At 39.6% G+C, this 24,064-nt stretch overlaps 3 protein-coding genes across 4 annotated transcripts; 1 reads left to right on the plus strand and 2 right to left on the minus strand.

The window, feature by feature from the left end:
- Window positions 1–1,091: 1,091 nt before the first annotated feature.
- wdr45 (WD repeat domain 45) lies at window positions 1,092–6,567 on the minus strand. The gene is made up of 11 exons (XM_085280601.1): window positions 6,416–6,567; window positions 6,154–6,240; window positions 4,783–4,857; window positions 4,355–4,459; window positions 4,065–4,170; window positions 3,892–3,986; window positions 3,730–3,809; window positions 3,430–3,638; window positions 2,658–2,759; window positions 2,385–2,530; window positions 1,092–1,498 (listed from the first exon to the last, which is right to left on the minus strand). The coding sequence occupies exons 2-11, from the start codon at window positions 6,200–6,202 to the stop codon at window positions 1,389–1,391; spliced, it is 1,077 nt and encodes a 358-aa protein (XP_085136727.1). The 5' UTR covers window positions 6,203–6,240; window positions 6,416–6,567; the 3' UTR covers window positions 1,092–1,388.
- Window positions 6,568–7,056: 489 nt separating this feature from the next.
- On the minus strand, window positions 7,057–12,741 carry LOC146571421 (hatching enzyme 1.2). The gene is made up of 10 exons (XM_085281288.1): window positions 12,591–12,741; window positions 12,462–12,494; window positions 12,296–12,361; window positions 11,827–11,876; window positions 11,303–11,372; window positions 11,121–11,235; window positions 10,400–10,572; window positions 10,023–10,104; window positions 9,815–9,936; window positions 7,057–7,309 (listed from the first exon to the last, which is right to left on the minus strand). Exons 1-10 carry the CDS (start codon window positions 12,640–12,642, stop codon window positions 7,260–7,262), a joined length of 813 nt encoding a protein of 270 aa, XP_085137414.1. The 5' UTR covers window positions 12,643–12,741; the 3' UTR covers window positions 7,057–7,259.
- Window positions 12,742–13,216: 475 nt separating this feature from the next.
- On the plus strand, window positions 13,217–18,334 carry zcchc9 (zinc finger, CCHC domain containing 9). Of its 2 annotated transcripts, none has more exons than XM_085280604.1 (6): window positions 13,217–13,274; window positions 14,599–15,013; window positions 16,679–16,829; window positions 16,915–17,007; window positions 17,421–17,489; window positions 17,759–18,334. In XM_085280604.1, the coding sequence occupies exons 2-6, from the start codon at window positions 14,615–14,617 to the stop codon at window positions 17,869–17,871; spliced, it is 825 nt and encodes a 274-aa protein (XP_085136730.1). In that variant the 5' UTR covers window positions 13,217–13,274; window positions 14,599–14,614; the 3' UTR covers window positions 17,872–18,334. The 2 variants fall into 2 exon arrangements, with proteins under 2 accessions (XP_085136730.1, XP_085136728.1); XM_085280602.1 differs by lacking the exon at window positions 13,217–13,274 and adding an exon at window positions 13,312–13,788.
- The last annotated feature ends 5,730 nt before the right edge of the window (window positions 18,335–24,064 follow it).

Here is a 24,064-nt window from a genome sequence, read left to right on the forward strand (position 1 = left end):
TCTGTAGCGTGCCATTGTCACCATGGAAATGTGAGTGTTTTACCCACATTTGCGATTAAAAACATACTTGCAATAGACACTAACTTAGGAGCAAGTTGTGGACCTAAGAGCAGACCACAGTAACCTCCTTGAACAGGGTCCAGTAACCATCACAGTGGCAGATATCTAATAAAGGGTCTCCAGTATGAAGAGTTGGACAGCAGCAGGTCCCGACATGCTTCACGCATACTGACTGAAGAAGCTGATTCCACGAGCATATGGCAGCACAAATGAACCAGCTGCTAATCGTTGAGAAACACCCAGAATTGCTAACTGAAGGTCCCATCAAACTACAAGCCAATAACCTGCCTGAGCACCACATGGAAACTCCCATCAGGAATCATAGTGGCTAAGATGAACAAGCATATGGCTAAATACATGAGTGGGGAACAGAAGAGAATAGGCAGGAACACCAGAGGAGCGAAACACCAGCTACTGACTACAAGACCACCTGTGATTTAGTGCCCCACACCTGGATCCCAGAATGCCTAGAATTGTACAAGATCATTAGGACCCTAAGACCCTTCATCGAGAACTCAATGGGGATGTGGCGTACAACGCTAGGGGCAAACTTCAAGCCCATAGCACTGTAGCTCTGTCCCCACTGCTGTTCTGCTTAGGCCTGAACCCCCTCAAGTCAGATCATTGACAGGAGTGTCTACGGATACTGACTATGGAATGGAGCAATCATCTGCCACCTCCTCCATGTAATAAGCTCAATGCCTTTTATCCATTACCTGCTCCTACATGACGTTTGTGCAATCAGAGTAAACTTCTGTCATGCTACTCTTATCTAATTTTTACTGCACTACCAACTTCTTAACCATGTTTAAAAAGAACAAAATATACATAAAATAAGTACATGTTCTTTAAAAGGAAATACTCCCCAGAGAGTGGCAGCTCTGGAAGTTTGTGATCTGCTACAGCAGCATGACAAAGCAACATTTCCACGTAAGTGCTTTTTGTTTATGCCATGAAATGTGCACCATACATTCACTAATGTAACAGGCAAATAACAGGGCTTCATGTTCTGCTTTCTTAGCAAAAGTGAATTCAAATTTTAGTATCATTTTAATTCAATATTAGTTTCCAAGACATACAACATATACATTCCTGTTTTTGTTATATAACATGAACTTTTCAGAGTGATGGTTAACAGCCCAATAGAAAACTTTATATTCACACTGCTATACACTGTAAGTAAAACTGATTACATAAAACTTCATATAACAGACTCTTTGCATTAAGTCTGTGCTCCTCAGATTCACAGCAGGAGATAATTCATTAAAATCAGTCTTTTTCCATTCATAATCCTCATGTTCATCTAGAACTTGTTTCTCTGTGTGGCCTTAAAAGTCGTCATCATCACATATGTCCAGATACACATCGAAGGCCTCTCGATTGCAGTTTCCATCAGGGGTGAACACATACTTATGGAAGGTCCCGTCCACACATATGGCTGCAGGAGACAAAACAGAACTACAATGACAATTTTCTTTTTTAAAGACACACAGAGTGTAGCACTGTGGCTACAAAAAAAAAAAAAAAAAAAAAAAAAAAGGCACAATGACACGAATTCTTGTTCTTGTTAAAATATCAGATGCCATATGTAAATACAAGTGAACTCATGCTAAGTGTAAAACATGCGTCCATGGTGCATACAGTGCAGAATGGTCATTATGGGAGTTTTCTGGACTACTTTTTTTTTTTTTAAACCACAAAGGCCGACACACACATGATCCAGGGCTGCAGATACCGATTGTTTTAGTAATCCAGCAATCCACTGAATATTCAAGCTATAAAGTTTGTTTTTCTTCACATGCCACTATCGTATTTTTTTTTTTTTTTTTTAATAATTGCAGACATGGGTAAAATGTTTGTGTTTACATCCTTAAAACGCATTAAAAACAGCATCAAAGCAAAGAATCTTATGAATTTTGGTAAAACTCCCATCACTATCAAATCCTAACCAATAAAGAAAACGGGATCAGCTGTTTGAGAGTCTATAGGTTGGTGTGCTTCCAGTGTGGCTCTCTCCCCTCCCCATCTTGACTCTCGGGATGTTACACTGTGACCGACTTCTTTTTCAGATTCCCAATAAGCATTATTTCGCCGCACATCTCCTCCTTTATTGTTGAGCCCCAATAGCAGGGTCTCTGGTGCTATGCTACCATGTCCTCACGCCGGAAGTCCCGGCTCTTCCTTCTTTGTTTAGCAGTGAACGAGCCAACCATAACATGCTAGGTGTGAATTTATGGTTATGTCACTGTAACAACCAATGCAGTCATGTTGCTGTGTTGTGTATATGACAAAAGACAACATTTATATTTTGACGTTTCCCTCACCAATGACTGAGTTGACGTTCTTGGAAGTATTCTTTCCAAAAGCACAGATACAGGCACACTCAGCAGGCACAGTAAAGCTGGCCAATGACCATTGGCTGTCCACATACTGACCAATCACAGGACCCACCTTCCCAACACGTGCCAGCCTGTGGGATGAAGAGGAGCAGAGGCGTGAGGATCACGATGGTGTGTGTGTGTGTGTGTGTGTGTGTGTGTGTGTGTGTGTGTGTGTGTGTGTGTTAAAAGGACTCAATTAGCAGAAAGTGGTCTTACGCAGAGCGACGGTTGAGTTTGGTGTCTTTGAGTGCAAAGATGTGAACTGTGCCTTTGTCACTGGATGCGCACAAGAAGGATGAGTCATGGCTGAAGTTGATGCTGGAAAGAAAAACCACAAGTATCATTTTACAACTGCCAAATGTAATGTAACCGAGCTACAGGCCATTCTGTAGCTCGGTTACATTAAAACCCTCACCTCATATTTCATGACTTTTCCTAAAATCAGTTTATTCATCATGCAGAATAAATATGGAATAAGAAGGCCTTTTTCTTTGTCTTTAATTTCTCTGATCTTGATGGAGGAACAGAATTAATGTATTGTTCTATTGCCAAAAAAAAAAAAATCCTAGTTTTTAAGATGTAAGATATATATTAGTTTAGACTATTGTAATTCATTTAATTAATTAAAGAAATTACCAGAGAACATAATGTGCCCATTAACACATAATGGGCCAGATTCAGCAACCCCTGTTGATGTTACAACGTATGGTTAATATCAACTGAAGCTGTGCAGTGGTGATCTTTTTTTGAATGAAATGTGTAGACAGATATTTTTGTAACTGGCTCTATTCATATACATTCATAGGAGTTTTAGGAAGAGGGCATTTATTTATTTATTTTTGATTTATTGGGTGAAGGATCTCTGTAACGCTAAGTGTGCTCCTTGCTGCATGCACTGAGGTCTGATTCTGAGAGGTTTTGAAGACACAGGAACATTGAAATATTCTGGAACATCGGTGCACTACCCATTTACTACTTGAGTGTTTACCAGTAAAGAGTGGCAGGGTCTGTTCCTCTGCGCAGCTCCACCAGTTTGTCCCTGGTCGTTGTGTCGAACAGGCGGATGAGGGTTCCTTTACGAGAGGCTGAAGCTGCCACGCTGCCGGGCTGGTTGAGTGCCACACAGGCAATCTCGCTCTGATGGGCGTTGATAGTAAAAGGGGCAGATGATGTTCCAGGTTTGGTGTTGGACAGGTCCTGAATAAAAAGCAACATGTTAGACTACGACTTTTACGACACAGACATTTTCTTCAGGAGAAATAAAACGTCCTGTTTGTTTGTGACTTACAACCAGCTGCAGGCTGCCACATTTGTGACCTGGGAAGACCAGAAGCTGTTTCTCCAAACTGGGACACAAATCACAAAGACCTGAAAGAAAGAATTCACTGTATTCAAAATGCTAAGCAGGATGTTGCAATGGAAAAACAGCTCTACACAAGTAGTATGATACCTTTGGGGTTATCTCTGGTGTCAAACTCAAAAAGCTTGACAGGGTTGTCTGGAAAACTGTACACATAGATCCTGTTCTTCAGCACAATGATGATCCTAGAGGGAGCAAAGGCAACTATCATTTTGACAGTTCAGTGACAATAAACAGCATGTGTGAGGTGATGTAAAACTCACTTGTCGTGTCTCATGCGGACAGCCAGAACAGGCTTGGTGAAGGTGAATTCCAGCACCAGTTTGTCCTTAGGATCCCGTGACTCCCGAGCATCGTCCCAAATCAACACTGAGACATTGACATTGTTTTGTTAAAAACTTATTTTTCCATCATGTTTTTAAGGTGCACTCACATATCTTGGGTATAGCAAACACCTCTCATAATAATGACTCCCCCCCACACCCACACACACACACACACACACACACCGGTCAAAGCTGTACAATGCACGTCCTACTTTAAACCAACTCACCAGATATTTCTGAGAATTTAGGATTGACTCCACCTCCAATTATGGCCAGCAGGTTAGAGCGATGCAGCATGGAGCACAGGGCTACACTGCCAACCTGCTCATGGTCTGCAAATGACACAAACACATATTCAAGTCCTTTTTAGGGAAAGGTGCACAAGAACAATGTTTTCCTTGTATTCTCGTTATGAAAGTCATCGTTTTCCCAGCATTTCAGCCACTTGAGGTACCACGAAAAACATTTAAATACACTAATAAAAGTCTGAAAAGTATTAACATCTATAAACACATAACATGTCTGAAATATTCATGAAACATTTGAAAATAATTACCAAAATGTCTTGAAAAATATTGGTAGCATGTCTAGAAATAATGAATGAGCTCTCTCTCAGGCACTGCTCTACATGTGAAAGCCGGGTCAGAGGACTCACCCAGGTGGCCCTTCTCCATCAGCGGCTCCACGTTGTAAATCCTGACCCCCGTCTCCATAGCGCAGCAGAAACAGCCTGGTGATGATTAGAGGACAGAGAAGATTTAAACCTATGAATCATTCTTATTCAGCTTTGGCAAATCTAACATGTTAGCTGCCTGGAGCCGTTTACAGCCCAGTAATAATCCTCCAAACTGAACCAGGTGCTGGGGACATCAGGGGCTTTTTCATTGTGTTGCCTCCATAGTTCTCTGTAATATTCTGGATATTTATAATTGAGCTACTTGTATATATTAAAGTTATTTCTTATATTTTGTAACTTTGTAATCTATTTTATTATCTAATTTAGTTCAGTCTGTTGCTGTTCCTATCGTCTTGGAGCAACTGTAAACACATAATTTCCTTAGGAATTAATAAAGTATTCTGACTCTGATTCAAGTGCTACATCATAGTGCTAGCAACAGCAACAGTAACAGACTCATCAGACTGATTTTGCTATTATATACTAGTTTAATATATTCTTTCTAAATAATGCTGTTTATCTTCTATATTATCTGCACATGTCCAAAACACGCCTCTCTAACTCTGTCTCCAAACTACTCAACCCACACCTTCCCTCTGATCTACACATTCATCAACATATTGCAATACATTTTCAGTTTAGACAGAAGATAAGTCTCAGCGCTGCCTTGTTGGGGGAAGGCTGTGCTCACCAAGCAGTGACCAGGTCAGAAAATCAGACGATTAACCGGCAAAACAAGTAATCACTGGTAGTTAATGAACGTGTGGATGGATATCAGGAGAATAACTGAAGGTACATATAGATTTTCCTTTATCACACATTTGCCTGGTTCTGTATTTCTTACTAATTCTGTTTTTGTATATGTAATATGTTTAACCACAACCAGCTTAATACATGTAGTTTCTGTCTGGCGGTTAGCTCGTAAATCGTTCTGGGTTTTTCACAGCAGTGTTCAGTTTCATCTATGTGTATTATTCTAATATCATAATTTACCAAATTTTCAGAGAGCGACTTGTAAGTTAAAAGACATAAGAAATCTTACATGGATTATTTCCGAGACAACTTTATGTTGAAAAGCTCTGAAAAGAATGTAGTTACAGAACAAAGCCATTTCCCTTGAAGGCCTTCCCTTTGTGTAGCCAGAGAACGTGCCACCGTTCTCACACCACTTTCTCTAGTTTCATTGTACCCATTGTTATCTTGTTCTTTTGGGTGTGCATTTTCCCCTTTGACGTTAATATGAATAAAATTTTCGAGCCTCTGTAAATCTGCCAGGTTTCTCCTCAGTAACTCAACTTAGTTTGGTTCTAAAACGTGCACCAACTCAGCTCATGAACAAAGGCAACTTACTTTGGTCCTGATTGAACTGCAGGCTGTTTACTCCTCTCTGCTGGGCCATGGCTCTCAAACAAGCTATTACCGGTAAACTGCAGCAACCTGAGAAAGATGGGACAAAAGAATAGGACGGATCTTCAGCCCACAGTCTTCGTTTTTCTCTGGATGCTTTAAGCTGAGCAACACAAGCTGGCAGAGGCAGCTAGCCACATTAGCAGGAGGCAGAAGCGATCATTTGTTGGTTTTCTCTGGATTTAAATACATATGCAAGTCTTACCATAAGGCGCACACCAAAAACGAGACGAACGATTTCAGGCGCTGATCAAACGTCGACTGAAAACAGAAATATTGCAACACACAGGTTTGTTTTTGTTTTTCAAGGAAGACGTCACCGACACGTGCTTCCGGTTAGGTTCCGCTTCCTGTTAAAAACAAGTAAACAAAAGAATTTCTATTAAACGTTAAAAGACTAATTGCATAATCTGAGTTCATAATTGTAATAAACATATTCATATCAATTATTAGCCAACCAGTTTATTTTCATCAGAATAAGTGGTCCTTCAAACTGGAATACTCACACTGGTTTCTGTGGGGCCTTCTATCTTTTTATACCGGTTGCCAAACACCTTCAGGTGCATTACCGCCACCTTCTGGACTGGAGTGTGGATCAGAACAGCTTTTACACCCATGCTCTCGTGAGAATATGGGTGTTGCTCTTTAAAACCCAAATATCGCACTATAAACTACATCACCTGTATTCCTTTGTGATATTTCTTTTACCCTTAATTGAAGTCTATTTTTCTAAAATTCAGAAATTGAGTGAGTTCAGTGTGCACATCTGATCATCAAGCCTACCATTTCTTCCCCCAGAAGCCAAAAAAAGTGCAAACAATAAAGTCTTAACAAATTCTGGTTAGAGAGAAACAAAGTATTTTGGTTTATTGAACAGTGGAGATGAATCCACCAGATCCTGGCCAGCATATTTTCATTAATAGATGTGTCAGTGATGACAACTAGTTTGTTTGCTGACTGCTAGTGTCATTGTTCAGGTGCTGGAGTAGGCAGATAGAACCACAATGCTAGTAATCTGGTTCTCATAGCCTCCATCGGTGGCACCGAGATCAGACATCATCCCAGTCATGGCTTTCCTTCTCAGTTTGTTTAAGGGAATCTTGGAAAAATGAGAAACAAGCAAAGATTAAAAACAGCATTTTTTTAAACTCATTGAGTCTGTATGTATAGAATTACTAGTTAACTTTGACTTTTTAAAAATATAATAAATGGTTGTCTAATAAATGGTTTTAATAAGCTTTTAAATCTCTGGAAGTTAAACTGCTGCTATCATCTTCGTTGTACATCCAAATGCATCCTCAATAATCGAGGCAAGGAAAACCCAGAAAGGACATTCTGGGATCATCAGGTCATCGCTTTTTTTTTTTTTTTTTTTTTTTTAATTTAAATTTTGCAAACTCCAGATGAACAGAATCAGCTTTCAAGGGCATCTTTGTTGTCAGTTCAACATCATTTGACTGCCATGTCTCGGTCAGACATCTTTTCTTTGTTTGACATTTTTCCCTCTCTGTAGTTGGTTTGCATCTTTTCAGTCCTTAATTTCTGAGACTTCAGCAGTTTCTTTAACACAGCCCCCCTCTGGCATTTTGTAATCTGTTCATTCGGGTCTTAAAGTCTATATTCTGCCACACTAGTGTTTTGGCCATTTCTGCTGGCTGACTTACATTGTGAGTCTGTTCAGAGTGAGACTTATTATTAGGTCTTTAGTTTCCTTCAGTTATTCTTATACTTGCTATTGAGGCCAGAGCTCAGGTATCTATTCCAGCTTTCAACTGTTGAATGCGGTAAGTAACAAATTACAAAGCCCACCCTATATTTCCTTACAGATTTTCCTTTATGTTGGTATTATATTGGACGGCTTACAGAGTGGTTCAGACTTTAACCAGATGTGCTACAAATTCTGGGTAAACACAAAGGTAACTGCTGATGTCCTTTGCCAATACATTTCATTGGCATATTTTATACAGTTAGGTCCATAAATATTTGTACAGAGAACTTTTTTTTTTCTAATTTTGGATCTGCACACTACCATAATGAATTTTAAATTGAAATGCGGTTGAAGTGCAGACTTTCAGCTTTAATTCAGTGAGTTACATAAAGATTGCATGTACGTAATCCCTTAATTTCAGAGTGCAAAAGTATTTGGACAAATGGAATAACTGAAAATAAAATATTCATATCTAATACTTGGTTGAAAACCCTTTGTTGCCAATGAAAGCCTGAAGTCTTGAACTGATGGGCATCACCAGATGCTGGGTTTCCTCCTTTTTAATGCTCTGCCAGACCTTTACTGCAGCAGCTTTCAGTTTCCGTTTGTGGGCCTGTCTCAGGTTTTCAACAAATGAAATTCATGCTCAATTGGCCATTCAAGAATACGCCACTTATTTGCTTTAATAAACTCCTGGATTGCTTTGGCTGCATGTTTTGGGCCATTATCCATCTGTATAATGAAACACCACCCAATCGATTTGACTACATTTAGCTGGATATGAGCTGACAGCATGTCTATGAACACCTCAGAATTCACTGGGCTGCTTTTGTCCTGTGTCACATCACCAATGAACGCTAGTATCCCAGTGCCACTGGCACCCATGCACGACCAAGCAATGACACTGCCTGTGCCATGTTTTACAGGTGATGTGGTATACCATCATTCTGGTAGAATCTGTCCAAAGAATCCAAATCTTTTTGCATTGCTGAGTTCACTAGTACTTTCCTTCTTTCTCAGGATGTACCAAATTGTACATTTAGCCACTCCTAATATTGTAGCAATTTCTATGATTTTTTTTTTGTTTTGTTTCCGTTTTCACAGCTTCACCTGCACAGAAAATGTCTTTTACCGCATGGTTCACAGCAAAATCTTCCAAATGCAAGCGCCACATCTCAAATCAACTCTAGGCCTACTATCTTCTTAATCAATAATGGGATAATGAAGGAATTGTCCACACCTGCTCAGGAAATAGCCTTTAAGTCAATTGTCCAATTACTTTTGGTCCCTTTAAAAAAATAAATAGCGTAGCACATGTTAAAGAACTAAAACTTCTAAATCCTTCATCCAATTTGAATGTGGATACCCTCAAATGAAAGCTGAGAGTCTACATATTATGTCCATGTCAACAATATGAATATGTTTTAGTAAACAGGCAAAACCTGTGTCAGTGTCTAAATATATATACATACGGCCCTAACTGTATATATAAATCATATGTACATATAAAATGATTAAAAATGCAAAATGGTTGTCACAAGGAAACTCACTTTTGCCACTTGGAGGGAAAACAAAAGTCCTATATTAGGCTGGGGTGCTCTTTTTAGCTAATGGATCTTTACAACTCACTTGGTTTTGGGTAAGACTTGAATTCAGAGGCATGGCTACTTTGACAGGCAGCTTGGCTGACAACTTTTTGATGGACAATCCCAGACATTTTGTTGGATCACTTTCTCCACATTAGCACCAAACAGCGCCTCGGTGCACCTTGCTAAGATTCCACATGCGATCACTTCTGGTTCCAACAAAAATATGGTGGCCACACTAACTTTAAAGCTTCAAAATGTGGAGACCACAAATGAAATTTATGTGCAGTGAGCAGAGTTGAGAATATACCACAGCTGTAGAGACGTCGAACCCTTTCAATGTCAGTCTTTGTCAGTTTATCTCTCTGTCCCATTTCCTTCACATCTTTCTTTGGGAAGATGGTGGGCAGGCCGGTCGCTGAAAAAAAATCCCTGACACAAGAGTAATCACCTTGAAGTACCACATAACCTTTACAGAGAAACGGTTTGTTATGCATTTGTCATTTTGGGTACTGTACCTTCCATAGTGCATGATGGAGGTAGCGTCATATGGAAGAGAAAAGGTCTCGCCATCTTGCATTCTGAAGTTTTTCTCCATCCCTGAAAGACATGTGATACTTTCCCTGAGTGTAAACAATCAATAACCCCCAAAAAGTTTTGGTAAATGCACAATGTGCAGTAAACTGTGGTGAAGCTCATCTTCCAAGATGAGAGCTGTGTTTGCCTCACACATGTAAACAGGTTCATTTTTTTATGTCAAATAAAGGGAAAGCTGGAGTTTGAAAAACACATACATACAAAACACTTTTTCTTATTGTACAAGTTCCAAGCATTATGACCATTTAGCTACCATAGCGTTTAAACAGTACAGATAATATTTGAGGAGAACCCTTACCTGGCATAATGTTGCTGTGAATAACGGTGATGTGCTGTTCACGGTCCATCCTTGTGTGTTCATGGTGGAAACCCAGAGCATGAAGAATCTCATGTGCAATGTTACCTACCATGCACTGGGGCCCAACAAAAACAGGCTGCTCGCCACCCTTTAAGCCCACAAATGACGCACAGCTAGAACAAAACTGCAGGTTAGTGTCCTGTTTTTTTTTTTTTGTTTTCTTTTAAATGAGACATCCATCTTTAAACATTAATATCTGAAAAATAAAAAGCAGTTGTTGCTGTACTTAATCTTGCCAGCAGTGAGGAGAGTCTTTTTCTTTTTAAACCAGCGTTATGTGCCTTGGTCAGGGTGCTTAAACTCACTTTCAACTGATCCATTTCCATCCTCACAGTCATGAGCTCTGAGGCATGACTGAAGTACCAAATTCACCATTTTTTCTTTTGTAGACTGACATTGCTGAGTGATTCTCTGTTACGTGATAGCAGTTACTAGATTTAGTGAAGCCTGATATAGGTTCTGAGTATGCTGACCTGCAGTACAGGCCAGAGGTTTCTGCAGCCAGGATGTCATATTGTCATGTTAAGATACAGAAACTGAATATTTCAGAAACCCAATCAGAACACTAAGTGCTGCAGAAAACTTGGGGTGTTCAGCATACAATCTGAGCTCCAACTGCAGTTCAAACAGAGTTTAGACTGAGCTTCAGAAAACTACATACCCTGTACTGGTTTTGAAGAGCAGGTAGTTTTGCTCGATGGTTCGCTTGTGGAAGGATACACAGGTGTGTTTGGACACCATCTCCATAGCAGAGAGAATATCATCTGTGCGACTAGCTGAAAAACAAAGTGGCAGTAAGACAGACTTCTCAAAGATCCAATGAAATGCACATACTGTGCTTACCTAAATCTGGGCTAATGATATAGGGTATCTCCAGAGTTGGCCAGCTACTGCTCACTGCATTCCTGTCATTCTGCAGAAGAAATGAAATACTTAGAGTGTTCACCGACTGCCTAGTCCACATCACATCTTTGCTCAGTGTTATGAAGCTTAAATGACCTCAATGAACTTTTTCCTACGATTTTCTGGTCTTAACTGCCATGTTCATGCCCTTCTGAATTTGTTTTGTAAATTATGGTTCACATTAGACTCAAAGGAGGCAAGGCCCCACCTTGTTGTTAGTTTCTGTCATTCTGATCATGTTTGGATTCAGAACACTAGAATTATGGTGGCAAAAATGCTCAGCTGGAAGTTTACCACAGGTCCCACTAACATGGCTGTGGTTATGTCCATAATTTACAAAGAGTACGATTCTTGCAAACTTTTTTCCTAAACTCAATGTGCAGACATTTCAAACCAAATTTTGTGTAGAAGTCTGTCTGTGGATCTGTTGCCTCAGTTTTGGCATGTGTTCTCAGGTAACTCACCAACAGCACCATGTCTCCTTCTGCCAAAGCATAGTTTTTGTCCATCAGCTCTAACAGAACGACAAGAGGAGATCAGCATGAAGCTACAAAGTGCTACTACAAAGTTGTATTGTTCAATCACATTCACTTATTTTCTACCATTAGTTCATGTGATAACTTTAAGGTTTCCAGTGCTTGTTTTGAAAAGGTTTGACTATTAACTACAAATGATATCCTAAAAACTTCATAAATAACGGCTGATAAAACATTTATCAGCCACACCCTTGAGGTGCTTCCTAGTTAGCCAAAATGATCTGATCCATTAATAATCAAACTCCATCTAGAAGAATTAACTCAGCCCATATGACTAACTAACACTGAATAAACCTAGGTAGCTTGTGGCTCCTGGTTGCGCACAACTGACTGTGCGCAGTGAGGTACAGCATCATGTATGAAGAAAAAATATGACCAAAACACTGTTAGGGCTCACCTTCTAAAGTTTCTGGGTTTTCCTCCATGTAATGCACCGCCTTGATTAGCCAGTCATCTTTAAGAGCTGTAAAAACACATTTACACAGCATAACGCTCAAGAGTGTTCTGATATTTAAAATACCAGGACACTCATCCCTCCAGGCTTAAACATGAACACATTATACCTCGTTTGGCTTCTTGTAGAGGACTGCAGTACACTGAAACACAACAGGAGAGAAAAACACCCGCTTGCTTATTTAAAGAGGAAAAATGTAATTTAAAAAAAATAATCATGTTAGATGCTGACTTTTTACCGTCTTTCAGATATTCTGCACACACAAGAGCAACACAGAGTATTTGCAGCATGTTGTTTAAGGTCAGGACACAAGTGAGGCTTCCAGCTCCTCATCCTCATTAATTGCACTAAATAAAATCAGCTGTGAGCTGATGCTGCTTCCTCCTTCAGTCCTGTGAGGCTCATAGGAGGAGGTTTCACAGTTTTAATAAGGCAATACATAAATACATTTTAATATGCTAGTTTATGGTGTAGGGTTTCACACATCTATTCAAATTTTTCTGTTGTTTTTTTTTTTAAGATATCACCAAATCACAACAACAGTTACCTCAGAGTGTTTTATAGTGAAGGTAAAGGCCCTATAATAATACAGAGAAAACAGAGGAAACCACAACAGTCAGACGGCCCCCTTTTTCCTAATTTATTAATATTTATACTATATTAATATTTTATTATCAGCAGTGGAGAAAGTATAACTTTCCAAATTACACAATACACACACACACACACACACATTTATATATATTTAGTTTTTTAAATGTATTTTTTAATTTCTTTATTTTTTATTATTGCGCTCATATGCAGTAATGACTCCACACCAAAGGGTGGCAGACCTGCGCCATACACATGCACACAAATCACCATTAAGAAAAAGAAAGTATTTCCGGTTTAAAAACCAAACACGGGCTGAAGACGTGGGGAGGTAACGCTATTTAGCCGAAGTTTCTTGACATTTGTAAAGACACTTTTATCAAAATGTCGAGCAGACAGGGGGTTTGGTACGTGCTCAGTGGTCGTTGACGATAGAAGAGAATAGGCTGCGGTAGTGATGCATGTTAATGTGTTAATGAGCATGTGGTTCAGCTCTACATGCGCTGGTTTGAAGCTTTGACTGATTTGGAAATGCTACACGTTCACTGCTGCGTTTAAACAACGATGAGCGGTGGAGGGGACATTAGAAACTACGCATCCTCCTTCGAAAACTTTGTACCTTGGACTGATTTGTTTTTGGACTGGCACTTTGTATTGTAAGGTTAAGCCCCACCAGCAATACGGAGAAACCCCAAACATCAGATGGCCCCTATGAGGGGAGGAAGACAGGAAGCAGACATGCAGTGGAAGAGAGCAAGAGATGAATAATAATTCATAATTAAATGCAGAGAGGTGTATTAATGTATGGTTAGTGACGATGCAACCAGTGCATCATGGGAATTCTGGTAAGATACCATATTTCTAATATGTTTATGGCTGAGTACAAAAGTCTTAATTTTCTCTGAAGTGAGGTGACTGATTGGAATCTTTGCTGCTGTTTCATTCATTATGAGGAGACTTGGAATGTTCAGTGTTTCCTCCCTGCTTCATGGTGCTGGGAGAGATCTTCAGTTGCTAGAACTCACAGACTTTAAAATCATACCTCCAACACTGTGATGTTAAAATGTCTGTCATCTCACGTCACAAAACAAAACTGTCTGAAATCTAACAGGACAACACATTTAACACTAGAGCCAGGAGGGATCATTTTAACTCCTACCTGCAATAACAGCAGTAATGATGAAGTTGTTCATTTTCATCTAATTTCTGTTCCAATTTTAAGTGGGATTTGACAATATCAGTATTTAAGATTACTTTATAAGGTTATTATGATCATTTTACAACAGCCTTCATGTCAAAAGGTGTCCAAATAACAAGGGCTACGTAACCAGGTTTACTAGTGGGGCAGCCTATTACTAGTTTAGCATGAATTTCTACGGGGTCAAAATGAGGTAGGGGTGACGCCTACTGTTGCTTTAGAAGTCATGGCTGCTATAATTGCAGCTGACCAATAGATGTTACTGGTAGGATCCATCTTTGAGGGTTTTAAGCTTCAAATCATTTTTCAGTACAACCAGGAAGTAACCTCAAAAGCTTACCAAGGCTTTATTCACCCATCTATATCTGAATGCTTTTATGAAGACGTTTGGAAATATTCCTGTTGATGAAGTGTATGTCACCACGTTTCCTTTGAAATCCTTCTTCTTGTGCTTCAGTGTTTTGTTTGCAGTCATGACGAGGTGGGCGAGAGCTAACAACGTCCACAAACACAAACCAGCGGAGGCCACCCCCTGGAGTCAGCTGAGAACAAGACGACCACCAGGAGCCGGAGGAGGCGACGGTGGCAGCAGCAGCACTGCTGGCGTTAAAGGAGTAGCTGAGAGGAATCCTCTGAGAAAGACACAGCCCAGTGGGTCTGCTATAAAGAAACCCAACGGCAAGAAAAAGCAGTACGTCAGCGAGGATGTAAACGGCTTCCTGGAGTATCTCCAGCAAACGGGGCAGCACCTGGCTAAAAAAAGTCAGGAGGGAGAGCATGAGCTCAGAGAGGAGGTGCAAAATGCTCTAAAGAAGGACAAGAAGAGGGAGGACAGGAGGATAAAAAGACAGACCAATAAGAAGAACAAAATGGTGAGTTGTTGAAAGTCTGAAACATTTTCCCAACTAAGACTTTTGGAAACTCCCAACATGTTCACAGTAGTGAAGTAGTGGTAGTAATAGTAGTAGTTCACAGTTCATTGAATTAGAATACCTACATTTGGTCTGAAAAAATAAAGTAGACACAAAAAGTGAAGAAAATTGTGTTTGGTCCATTATTTCTTTGTTTCAACAATATATAAATCTTATACAACTGGAAAGCTTGTATTTGTAAGGAAATTCCATTTGTGGTTTGAGCTGTAATCGTCTTACATCAGTTTAATGTTGTAAGGTAAAGATCCCACATAGTGCTCTCAGTACTCTTGCTGATAGATGGAAAAAAACCTAAGTTTTATCAGTTTATACATGTAATGTAAACGGAATTGGTCCTAGTAGGGAAACCTGCGGAACTCCACAAGGTTAACTTGCATGAACAAATTGGAGTCTATTAGATATGATATAAACCACTGCAGCGCAGTACCTGTAATACCTACAGCATGTTCTAATACAATGTTATCATCATTTGTAACCTTCACTAAAGCTGTTTCTGTGCTGGGATGAGCTCTGAAACCTGACTGAAACTCTTCAAATAAGCCATTCCTCTGCAGGTGATCTGTTAGCTGTTTAACAACTGCTCTTTCAAGGATTTTTAAGATGACAGGAAGGTTGGAGATTGGCCTATAATTACCTCAGACAGTGGTTTAACTACTGCTACCTTGAAAAACTACAGTACATAGATTAATAGAGATTGGTTCGTCATATTTAAGTTTGAACATTAATTAATGGTAGGACTTCTTTGAGCAGTTATGAACAGCACGCAAAGGTGATCCTACAAGTGTTCTATGGGTTTAAGGTGAGGACTGCAGGCAGGCCATTCTATCCACTCCTGAATTCTGGGGTTAGTCTCTGATAAACCACGCTGTTTGAAGGCAAACATGTTCATGTTGGAGGATGGAGTTCGGTCTTAGACTGTGGAAAGTTAGTTAGCTGGTGAGCTATAGTTCAATAAAGATAGGGCAGGAGTGTGAGATACTGCCACCCGTGGTCATTTGGGGAGCACTGCAGTTGTTGAAATCTGCCACCACAGCCGTGAACATCACACCTGTCAGGAGGCTTCATGGTGGCTACACCTGATCTGGAAGTGACACTTTGTTCTCATTTCTTTAGCCGTAGTTGTCCAGGCTTTCTGAAGCTCCTTCAAAGTTTCAGTTTGGACGTTGGCTGCTTTTTCACTCTGCTTTAGTGTAGTTCGTGTTCCTGGCATTTTGACAGGAATCTATTAAGCCACTTCACACTGACGAACCAGTGTTGTGCCTACATGTAACTTTAGGCACAGCTTTGTTACCAGCAGCTCATCACAAAAACACACCACACTGTTTCTTTAGTTGAATCTATGAAAAAATCCTAGGATAACTAAAATAAGATAAACAAAAACAGTAAATCTCTGTGATCAATTTGGGAAGCTGTGAGTTGACATATAAATATTGAGCTCACACACTTTTCAATGAAAGTGTTCAGTGCGCATCAAACTGGTATATTTTAAAACGTTTTTAGAAGTTGTGATGTTTTTTTAAATCTTCGTGAACTTATAGAAATTCTGTTGACCCCGATGTGATCTATGATGCTCCTCTGAATCCTCACTCACGTGTCTCTTCTCAGTTCTGTTTTAACTGCAGGAAGCCCGGTCACGGGTTGGCAGACTGTCCAGAGGCTGACAGAGATGAGGAGATGGGCCGAGGCATCTGCTTCCGCTGTGGCTCCACTGAACATGAAATCTACAAATGCAAAGCTAAAGTGGACCCTGCTCTGGGTGAGGAATAAACACAGAGACTAACACCTGAACAGCTGTATCAGATTTGCCTGTAACACTGCTGTAACCATGCTGCTTCTCTCAGGTGATTACCCATATGCAAAGTGCTTTATCTGTGGTCAGACTGGACATCTGTCACGATCCTGCCCTGATAATCCCAAAGGACTTTACGCTCAAGGTAAAAAGACAGATATTCATACATCATGTCCTCGATAAGTAATTTCACACTCGCATGAGAGAGGATAGCTGGTTCCATGTTGGCAGTTTACTCAGTCTTTAAGCTACAATGGCAGGAGGTCTTCATCTAACCTTTTAGCTCTCTGAGGTAGTTTTAATCAGAAAGGAGAACATTAGCATTCAAGTGTTTGTGTTTTAAAGCGCCTTGAGGCAACTGTTACTGTGATTTGGTCCTATATAAATAAAATGGACCCAGCATGTTTTTATGCATCCGGTTCCTAAATCTGTAAAGCAGACCTATTGTGCTCATTTCTAGTTTTATATTTGTATTTTTGGAAGCTAGCTTTGCACCATTGAATGTTTAAAATAACCCTTTACGATGACAGAACTGCATCTGCATCTTGTGTTTTGCAGGAGGTTGCTGTCATATTTGTGGCTCAGTGGAACATTTTCAGAAGGACTGTCCAGAGCACCAGACTCCAAGTGAGTACCTTTGGAATTAAACGTTTGCTTTTGGGATTTCAGTGCACCTGAAAAATGATCCATTTTAGATTAGTTTGCAAAATCACTCAGAAGTCTGATATTAATTAGAGAACATCTTTGGCTTAGGAAGCTGAAAATGTAAAGGTCTGTAGGTCTATAACAAATGTGTTTCTAGCCTGTGGTGTGGTGGGTAGCTAGAAATAATGGGAAAGGATTTGGGCGGGGCATGGCTGATGTTTCTTATTCTTTCCCTCTTCATATGCTTCCAGATAATCATGTGACAGTGGGCTGGTTGTCCAACAACATGAGTGCAGACCATGAGGAAGTGCACATTCCAGTAAAGAAAGCCAAACCCAAGCAGCCTAAAGTGGTGAAGTTCTAATCACAGAACTGAGCAGTGCTAATGTGTGTCCCTCGTTGTACTTCTCTGACCCACCTCAGCTTCTGGACTTCATAAATGGACAGGTTACCCACTAACAGGGAATGAAGTCTTGTATACCACTGTATATGAATGAGATCTTTTTAATAAAAAGTTTTCCACAGCTACTTTTGATATGCTATAGTTAAGAATTCTTGTTGCAGGAAGTAGTCATAAGTGGACACAGACTAAGGCCCCTGCAATTTCCCTCAGCATATGGATTGCCCGCTCAAACAGTGGATTGTAAATTAAACAATCAGGATGTGATTGAAGGGAATTTTTATTTCACCAAGAATTTTACAGTCATCCACTGGGTTGTCTTCAGTTGTCCAATTACTTTTGAGCCTCTGAAAATCACAGGGTGTATAAAAATGGCCTAAATGGCTTGTGCAATACCTTTGTTATTAAAGCTGTCATTAAATAAAAAGTCTTTGTACAGCGGCTGTTACTTAAGGACTGTATGTGTGGATGTGGACTCCACTTGCTGCATAATCAGCACATGTGTGGTTGTGAGGCTTTGTGGAGCTGCAATGTGGAAGCACGGCCACTCAGAGGCAGTACTAAGTCTTTCTAAGCTTCTGTTATGGACCAGTTAAGCTTTGGCCTGCAAAATGTAGAGAACTTATAGTCAGTAGGCTGCAGGCCTTCCTCTAAAAAATTGTGTCTTTGATTCTCACAGCGCTGAAAGTCCTGTTTTTGTTTTGCATAAAAATCTGGTACAGTGTCAACAACCAACATCTTTTTCTCTTTAAGGGGTGTTTTAAAGCTGCAAGGAAAATTTCCTTCTCATAGGCATAAGGGAATAATGTGATAATATTGCAGTGTGTTTTCAGTTTTCACAGCTCACCAGGGGGGCTTATATGACTGATCAATAAGAATGTCAGCAGTTCGACTTGATAATAAACTGAACCTCAAACATTATACACTGGCAGCTACAGAGAGGAGGCTCACAGGAAGCTTGAGGAATAACAGATCATTTTTTTGGACTTTACTCAAATGTTCACTCCAGACTTTTTCTTTCAAGATGAAGATAAATCTTTGTTTTCAGTGGAACAGCAAGGGCCTGTGTTGCACTGAAAACCTCCCCTGAGAGCACGAAGAAAAGAAATTACATCATTGATGATGCAAAAGGTTTCTTGGAAATCCAGTGCAGTCCTCGGCAGACAAAACTGCTTTAGTTGATGAGAAAAATAGTGGCTATCAATGCTGACCTGATGTAGTGCTGGCCTAGAAAGATCTTTCTTCTTGAGTTTATTTATATTAAAAAGAAAACGCTTTACATATCAGAACATAATAATCATCTACTCAACAATGAATTACAGTACTCCAGCCTAGAAGTAATAAATACATAAACTAGTTTTTCAACATCGGGATGTTTCTAATTTTAGAGATATTGTGCAAATGGAACAAAGCACTCCTACATATCTGTTTAATATGTGCATTGAAGGATATATCCTGGTCAAATACAAGCCCAAGAAAAACATCAGCAATCTAATTACTCTGGAAAGAGTTACAAAGCTCTATCCGAACAATCTAAAGTCCATCATTGTAGCCCAAGAAAAATTCTTCACGAGTGGAAAACAATTAAGACCCAAAGGTCTGACTGTGCAATGTTCAGAGAAACTGCAACAACCCTTCTTGATCTTGGACTCATTACACTACAACTTGCAAAGGTTTGTGCAATTATGACTTCTAAAAGCAACATGTCAGCACAGAATCAGAATACTTTATTAATCCCTAAGGAAATTATGTAAAAGCACAGTGTAGCTTTGCAGAGCTGCATCTAAACAAAACATTAAAAACTTCTGGAACAATAAAACCAAAGAGATGTTTGTCCATAGTAACAGCAGCACGTTTGGAGTAATGGCACAAACACCTCAGACCAGCTGTGAACACAGTGGTGGAGGATGATTTGGGCACCTTGCAGTCACTGAGCGGAGCATGAACCAAAGTTTTCTAGAGTCAAATGTGAGGCCATCTGTATGAAACTGGGTCATCTACAGGGCAGTAAATGCAAGCACAGCAGCAAATCTACAAAAGAATAACTGAAAAAAGAAAGAATCAGTGCTGCAGTGGTCCAGTCAAAGTCCAGACCTCAAACACGCCCGTACGCCTGAATGGCTGTGATGGGACCTTCATTGAGCTGTGTATGAACAAATGCCCACAAACCTCAATGAAAAGAAGCAACACACTTACATTAAGTAGTGGAGCACAATGATGACATTGACTCGTCCCCATGCAGTTCAGTTCAATATTATTTAAATAGTGACAACAGTTGCCTCAAGTCGTTTTATGTTGTAAAGTAAAAACCCTACAGTAATACACTAATGCACGGTTGAATTGTGGCTCGTGTCTAAGATAATGCAACCACAGTCTTACGTTCATATGCATTAGTCAGTTGTAACTAATCACAATTGTATGTTAAACTGATTTCATGAATTAGATCATAAAGTCCTCTGTTTCTCCATCTTCATCAGCCACATCTCTGCTTTACCTGGATGTGTTGTGTTCCTCTTCTTTCTCTGCCATTTCTCTCACCTATTCACAGCTATGGTTTTGGTTAAACCTGGATCATGCAGTCTGAGTTGGTCTCTCTCTGTGACAATAATGGACTTTAATGCCTCTGTGGAACAGATTTGGCTGGTACTGCACATGTTGTTTATGTTAGGGTTAGGTTAACATCTTGGCTTCACTTCCAAAAGAGTTAATCAAAGAAAAGTCTTACACAGGAAATTATGACAAATGTATATTTGTTTTATATGCTTGCATGTTAATGATAGTATATTTTTCACACAGTTGCTCATAGGAAGGATAGTTTCTGGAAATTGTGACGCAGTAAATCATAGCAGAGTGAGTGGGGGAGAGTGGCTACCCTCATAAGACCCCCCCCCCCCCTCCCCCAAACACACACACACAGTCTGCACACAGCTGGATTCTTTCTCATGGAGGCAAAGTGAAACTGCAGCCAGACAGCTCCTGCACTGTGCCAGCTCGCAGCCCACAGTGGAGGATTACACAACTTACCAAAAAGTTTTCATCCACAGGAGAGTGTGCCTTATAACAAAAGCACAGAGGCTTCATTCTCTTATGTCTCCTGGTTCCAATTTCAGAGAAACTGAAAGGGGGCCTTTCCTCCAAGTATTGTTTTTATGATTTTGAATTGCCCAACATCTTGCCTCAGTCCTGTTCTCCTCTGAGCATGCATACATACGTAAATCTTCAGAACCTCAAGGTCATATCCCTAACTACCATAATGATGGCACCATTAAAAGTAATCATACACTACTCTTTTCGATATATTAGCAACATGGCTCAAGCATCGATGGTACAAACAGCTATCAGATGCTAATGGCTTTTTGTACATTTTTTTTGTAGTTGTTTTGTGTTTCTTTGCTGTAGTGCTGTGATATTTTGCACTCTGTACTTTTTATGCATTTCTTTGCTGTTGTATTCTTCCTCCTTTGAGTTTCTTTTTATCTATCTTCGTGTCTTATTTTATTTTTTCTGCCTCTTTTGTGTCTTTTTGGAGTCTTTCTGTCTGCTAATAATTGTGTGACTTTTTGATTTTGTGTCTCTTTGTAATCACTTTATATTTTTTTGTGCAGATTGAAGCCAGTGGTTCTTTTTGTCTTTCATTTTAAAGTTAATGCTAACCACTAACACTAACCGTGTTAGTGCAATTCTATGGATAAATGCACGTGAAATTTGTGCTGAATTTATAAGATGGTAAAAAAAAAACATGGGCTAGTAATTATATAGCACTATTCTACTCTGAGTACTCAAAGCCTCATTCACCCAATGACTCACACATTCATACAATAACTTTTTTTCTATACCTTGTCTGACATTCTCACACATTTAGACTCTGATGAATACTTCAGGGACAACTCAGGGTTCAGTATCTTGCCAAAGGACACTTTGACTTGTGAGGAGGAGGCGAGCCACTCTACTCCCACTCTTCCTTAAAATTGAGCTTTAAAACATGTGTTTACTGTTATTAATTTAACCCAACCTATGATCTGTTTCTGACCCAAGTCATGTTCTCCTTCTGTCTGCTCCTTCTAGCATAGAATCTACCTCCATCTCCCCCTATTCCAGCATAATGGCCTCCTTCACTACATCCATGAATCTTTTCTGTTTCTTTGTCTTTTTATGTCTCTCTAACTTTGTCTCCAAACTGCTAAATTGAGGCAGGCAGCCAGTGGAGTGAAGCTAGAACAGGGGTTATATGCTCTCTTTGAAGAGTTCCTGTTAAAAGTCATGCAGTATTTTGTCTCCAGAGGGTTTTGGAGTAGTCACCCAATGTGTTTGTTCAATATTCAGCTCTGTAGCCAGGTGAATCCCCATTGTGTCTTGTAGAAGCTTCTTCACAAAATCCCTCCATTCCTTCAGGAATAGTGAATATTCTTATTCTTTAAAGATCTCCCTTCTTGGTCAAGTAGTTGGTTTTCCTGATATTTCATCATTTTTATCATCTTATACTGTTCCACATTTTGAACAAAATCTTCCATCTTTTCAGTTCGTATCTCAGCCTCAGCTATTTGTCTGACTGATGTTAGTGAATCCTGATTGAAAACCATTTAGCTGTTATTTTTAAAGTTTTGTATCGACTCCAGTTAAACTTCCAGTTTCATTTACATTCATTTTAGTTTAATTTTCATTTACATTTGCCATCTTGTGCCATCGGTTCTTAGTGGTGCTTTTTTTGTTTCTTCCCATTGTCACTCCTCTTATAAGTTCAAATATTAACCAAGAGTTTTGAGAACAGCGGTTTAACATGACAAGATATGTGGGATTGGTTACTTTATGCTTTTAATTAATAAAAACATATAACCTTATAATTAACATAATAATTAGTAGATGACCTGCTTAACCCCCTCACATACAGACATCCCAAGTCTTAAAGACAAACTGGAGGACTTCTAATTCTCTGATGTTTAACGGACACAATAAGCACAGTTTTCTTTATAGTTAAATAATTTCAAGCGAATTGAAATGTAGACCTTACCACAAAACAGGGATTTAAGTTTGGTAAGCAGTTATTTCAAGAATAATGGCTTTGAGAGGCTGTCCTTTCACTGATGTTCTTTCTACTATGTTAAAGCACATAGAAGTACACACAAAAGCCCACAACAGCTGTTTTTTTGTAGTGATTTACTAAAAGTGTGATCAGAAGTTCAGAGATGTATGTATGACAGATTTGATTTGGAGTAACCTGTACAGTTTCAGTTCTGATCTTGACGTTCATAACTACATGAATGGGACTGTGCTAAAAAAAAAAGACAACCATGGTTTCCAAACGGACAGGAAATGAGTGTATGCTAAATCCCTCCCAAAACACTGTCTAATTAAACTTTCATAGCTATAACAAGGTCAGACCCAAATGCTCAGCAAAAGGCTATCCATAAAGTTTTTCTTGCAGTTGGTAATTAAGTTCCTGTGGGACAAAAACTGTTCCAGTAGCAAACTACACAAGGTCAGACACAAATACATCTGAAGCAGTGTACAGTCCAGCCTGATCTCTTTTATTCTTTCAGCCTCAGTGGGATCCATTGTTTTCTTTGCTTTTTTTATTACTTGGCTGCATTTCCTACCCTGAGGTGGAGCCTACTAATGTAACGGGTTCACTGTAACAGTAATCCCTTCCTGTTTATCTATTTGCATTTCCCACAAACCCTTCACACTACACACCCAAAATCACTGGGTTAAAAATGTTCCCAGTTTGGTTCACTGTTTACACACTTTTCTGACAGGATCAGATATAATTTCCTCTGTAACCCACTGTTGAATTGTTGGATGTTGTGAGTAATATATCCCAGAAAGTTGATTCTGTTCATCTGGATGTTGTGTTTTTAGTGGGAGAAACATTTCGTCACTCATTCAAGTGACTTCTTGTGTCAGTGCGCCCCAGGGTGGCTGTGGTTACAATGTAGCTTGCCATCACCAGTGTGTGAATGTGTGTGTGAATGGGTGGATGACTGGATGTGTAAAGTGCTTTGGTGTCCTTAGGGACTAATAAAGCGCTATACAAATACAGGCCATTCTTCACTCTCAGTTGACAGCAGGTTTCCCCAACCTAAACAGTACACTTGCATAATGACCAAAACTAGCATTACTGGCTAACAATGGGTCATGAACTCAGTTTCATAAACAGTAA

This window comes from Mchenga conophoros, linkage group LG7 (genome assembly GCF_057382185.1).
Source record: "Mchenga conophoros isolate Kocher_MC1m ecotype Shallow Benthic linkage group LG7, M_conophoros_male_GT1.1, whole genome shotgun sequence".
NCBI lineage: Eukaryota > Metazoa > Chordata > Actinopteri > Cichliformes > Cichlidae > Mchenga > Mchenga conophoros.

What these genes read in the sequence shown, in the direction of transcription:
- wdr45 (XM_085280601.1), bottom strand. Translation starts at nt 6,202, where the DNA reads ATGGCCCAGCAGAGAGGAGTAAACAGCCTGCAGTTCAATCAGGACCAA. An exon ending in CACCAGAGATAACCCCAAAG is followed by an intron (nt 3,810 to 3,891) that starts GTATCATACTAC and finishes TCTTTCTTTCAG; the next exon opens with GTCTTTGTGATTTGTGTCCC. An exon ending in GAACGTCAACTCAGTCATTG is followed by an intron (nt 1,499 to 2,384) that starts GTGAGGGAAACG and finishes TGTCTCCTGCAG; the next exon opens with CCATATGTGTGGACGGGACC.
- LOC146571421 (XM_085281288.1), bottom strand. Translation starts at nt 12,642, where the DNA reads ATGCTGCAAATACTCTGTGTTGCTCTTGTGTGTGCAGAATATCTGAAA. An exon ending in AAACCCAGAAACTTTAGAAG is followed by an intron (nt 11,877 to 12,295) that starts GTGAGCCCTAAC and finishes TCGTTCTGTTAG; the next exon opens with AGCTGATGGACAAAAACTAT. An exon ending in TCACAGCAACATTATGCCAG is followed by an intron (nt 10,105 to 10,399) that starts GTAAGGGTTCTC and finishes CATGTCTTTCAG; the next exon opens with GGATGGAGAAAAACTTCAGA.
- zcchc9 (XM_085280602.1), top strand. Translation starts at nt 13,748, where the DNA reads ATGGTTAGTGACGATGCAACCAGTGCATCATGGGAATTCTG. An exon ending in TAAAGTGGACCCTGCTCTGG is followed by an intron (nt 16,830 to 16,914) that starts GTGAGGAATAAA and finishes TGCTTCTCTCAG; the next exon opens with GTGATTACCCATATGCAAAG. An exon ending in TCCAGAGCACCAGACTCCAA is followed by an intron (nt 17,490 to 17,758) that starts GTGAGTACCTTT and finishes ATATGCTTCCAG; the next exon opens with ATAATCATGTGACAGTGGGC.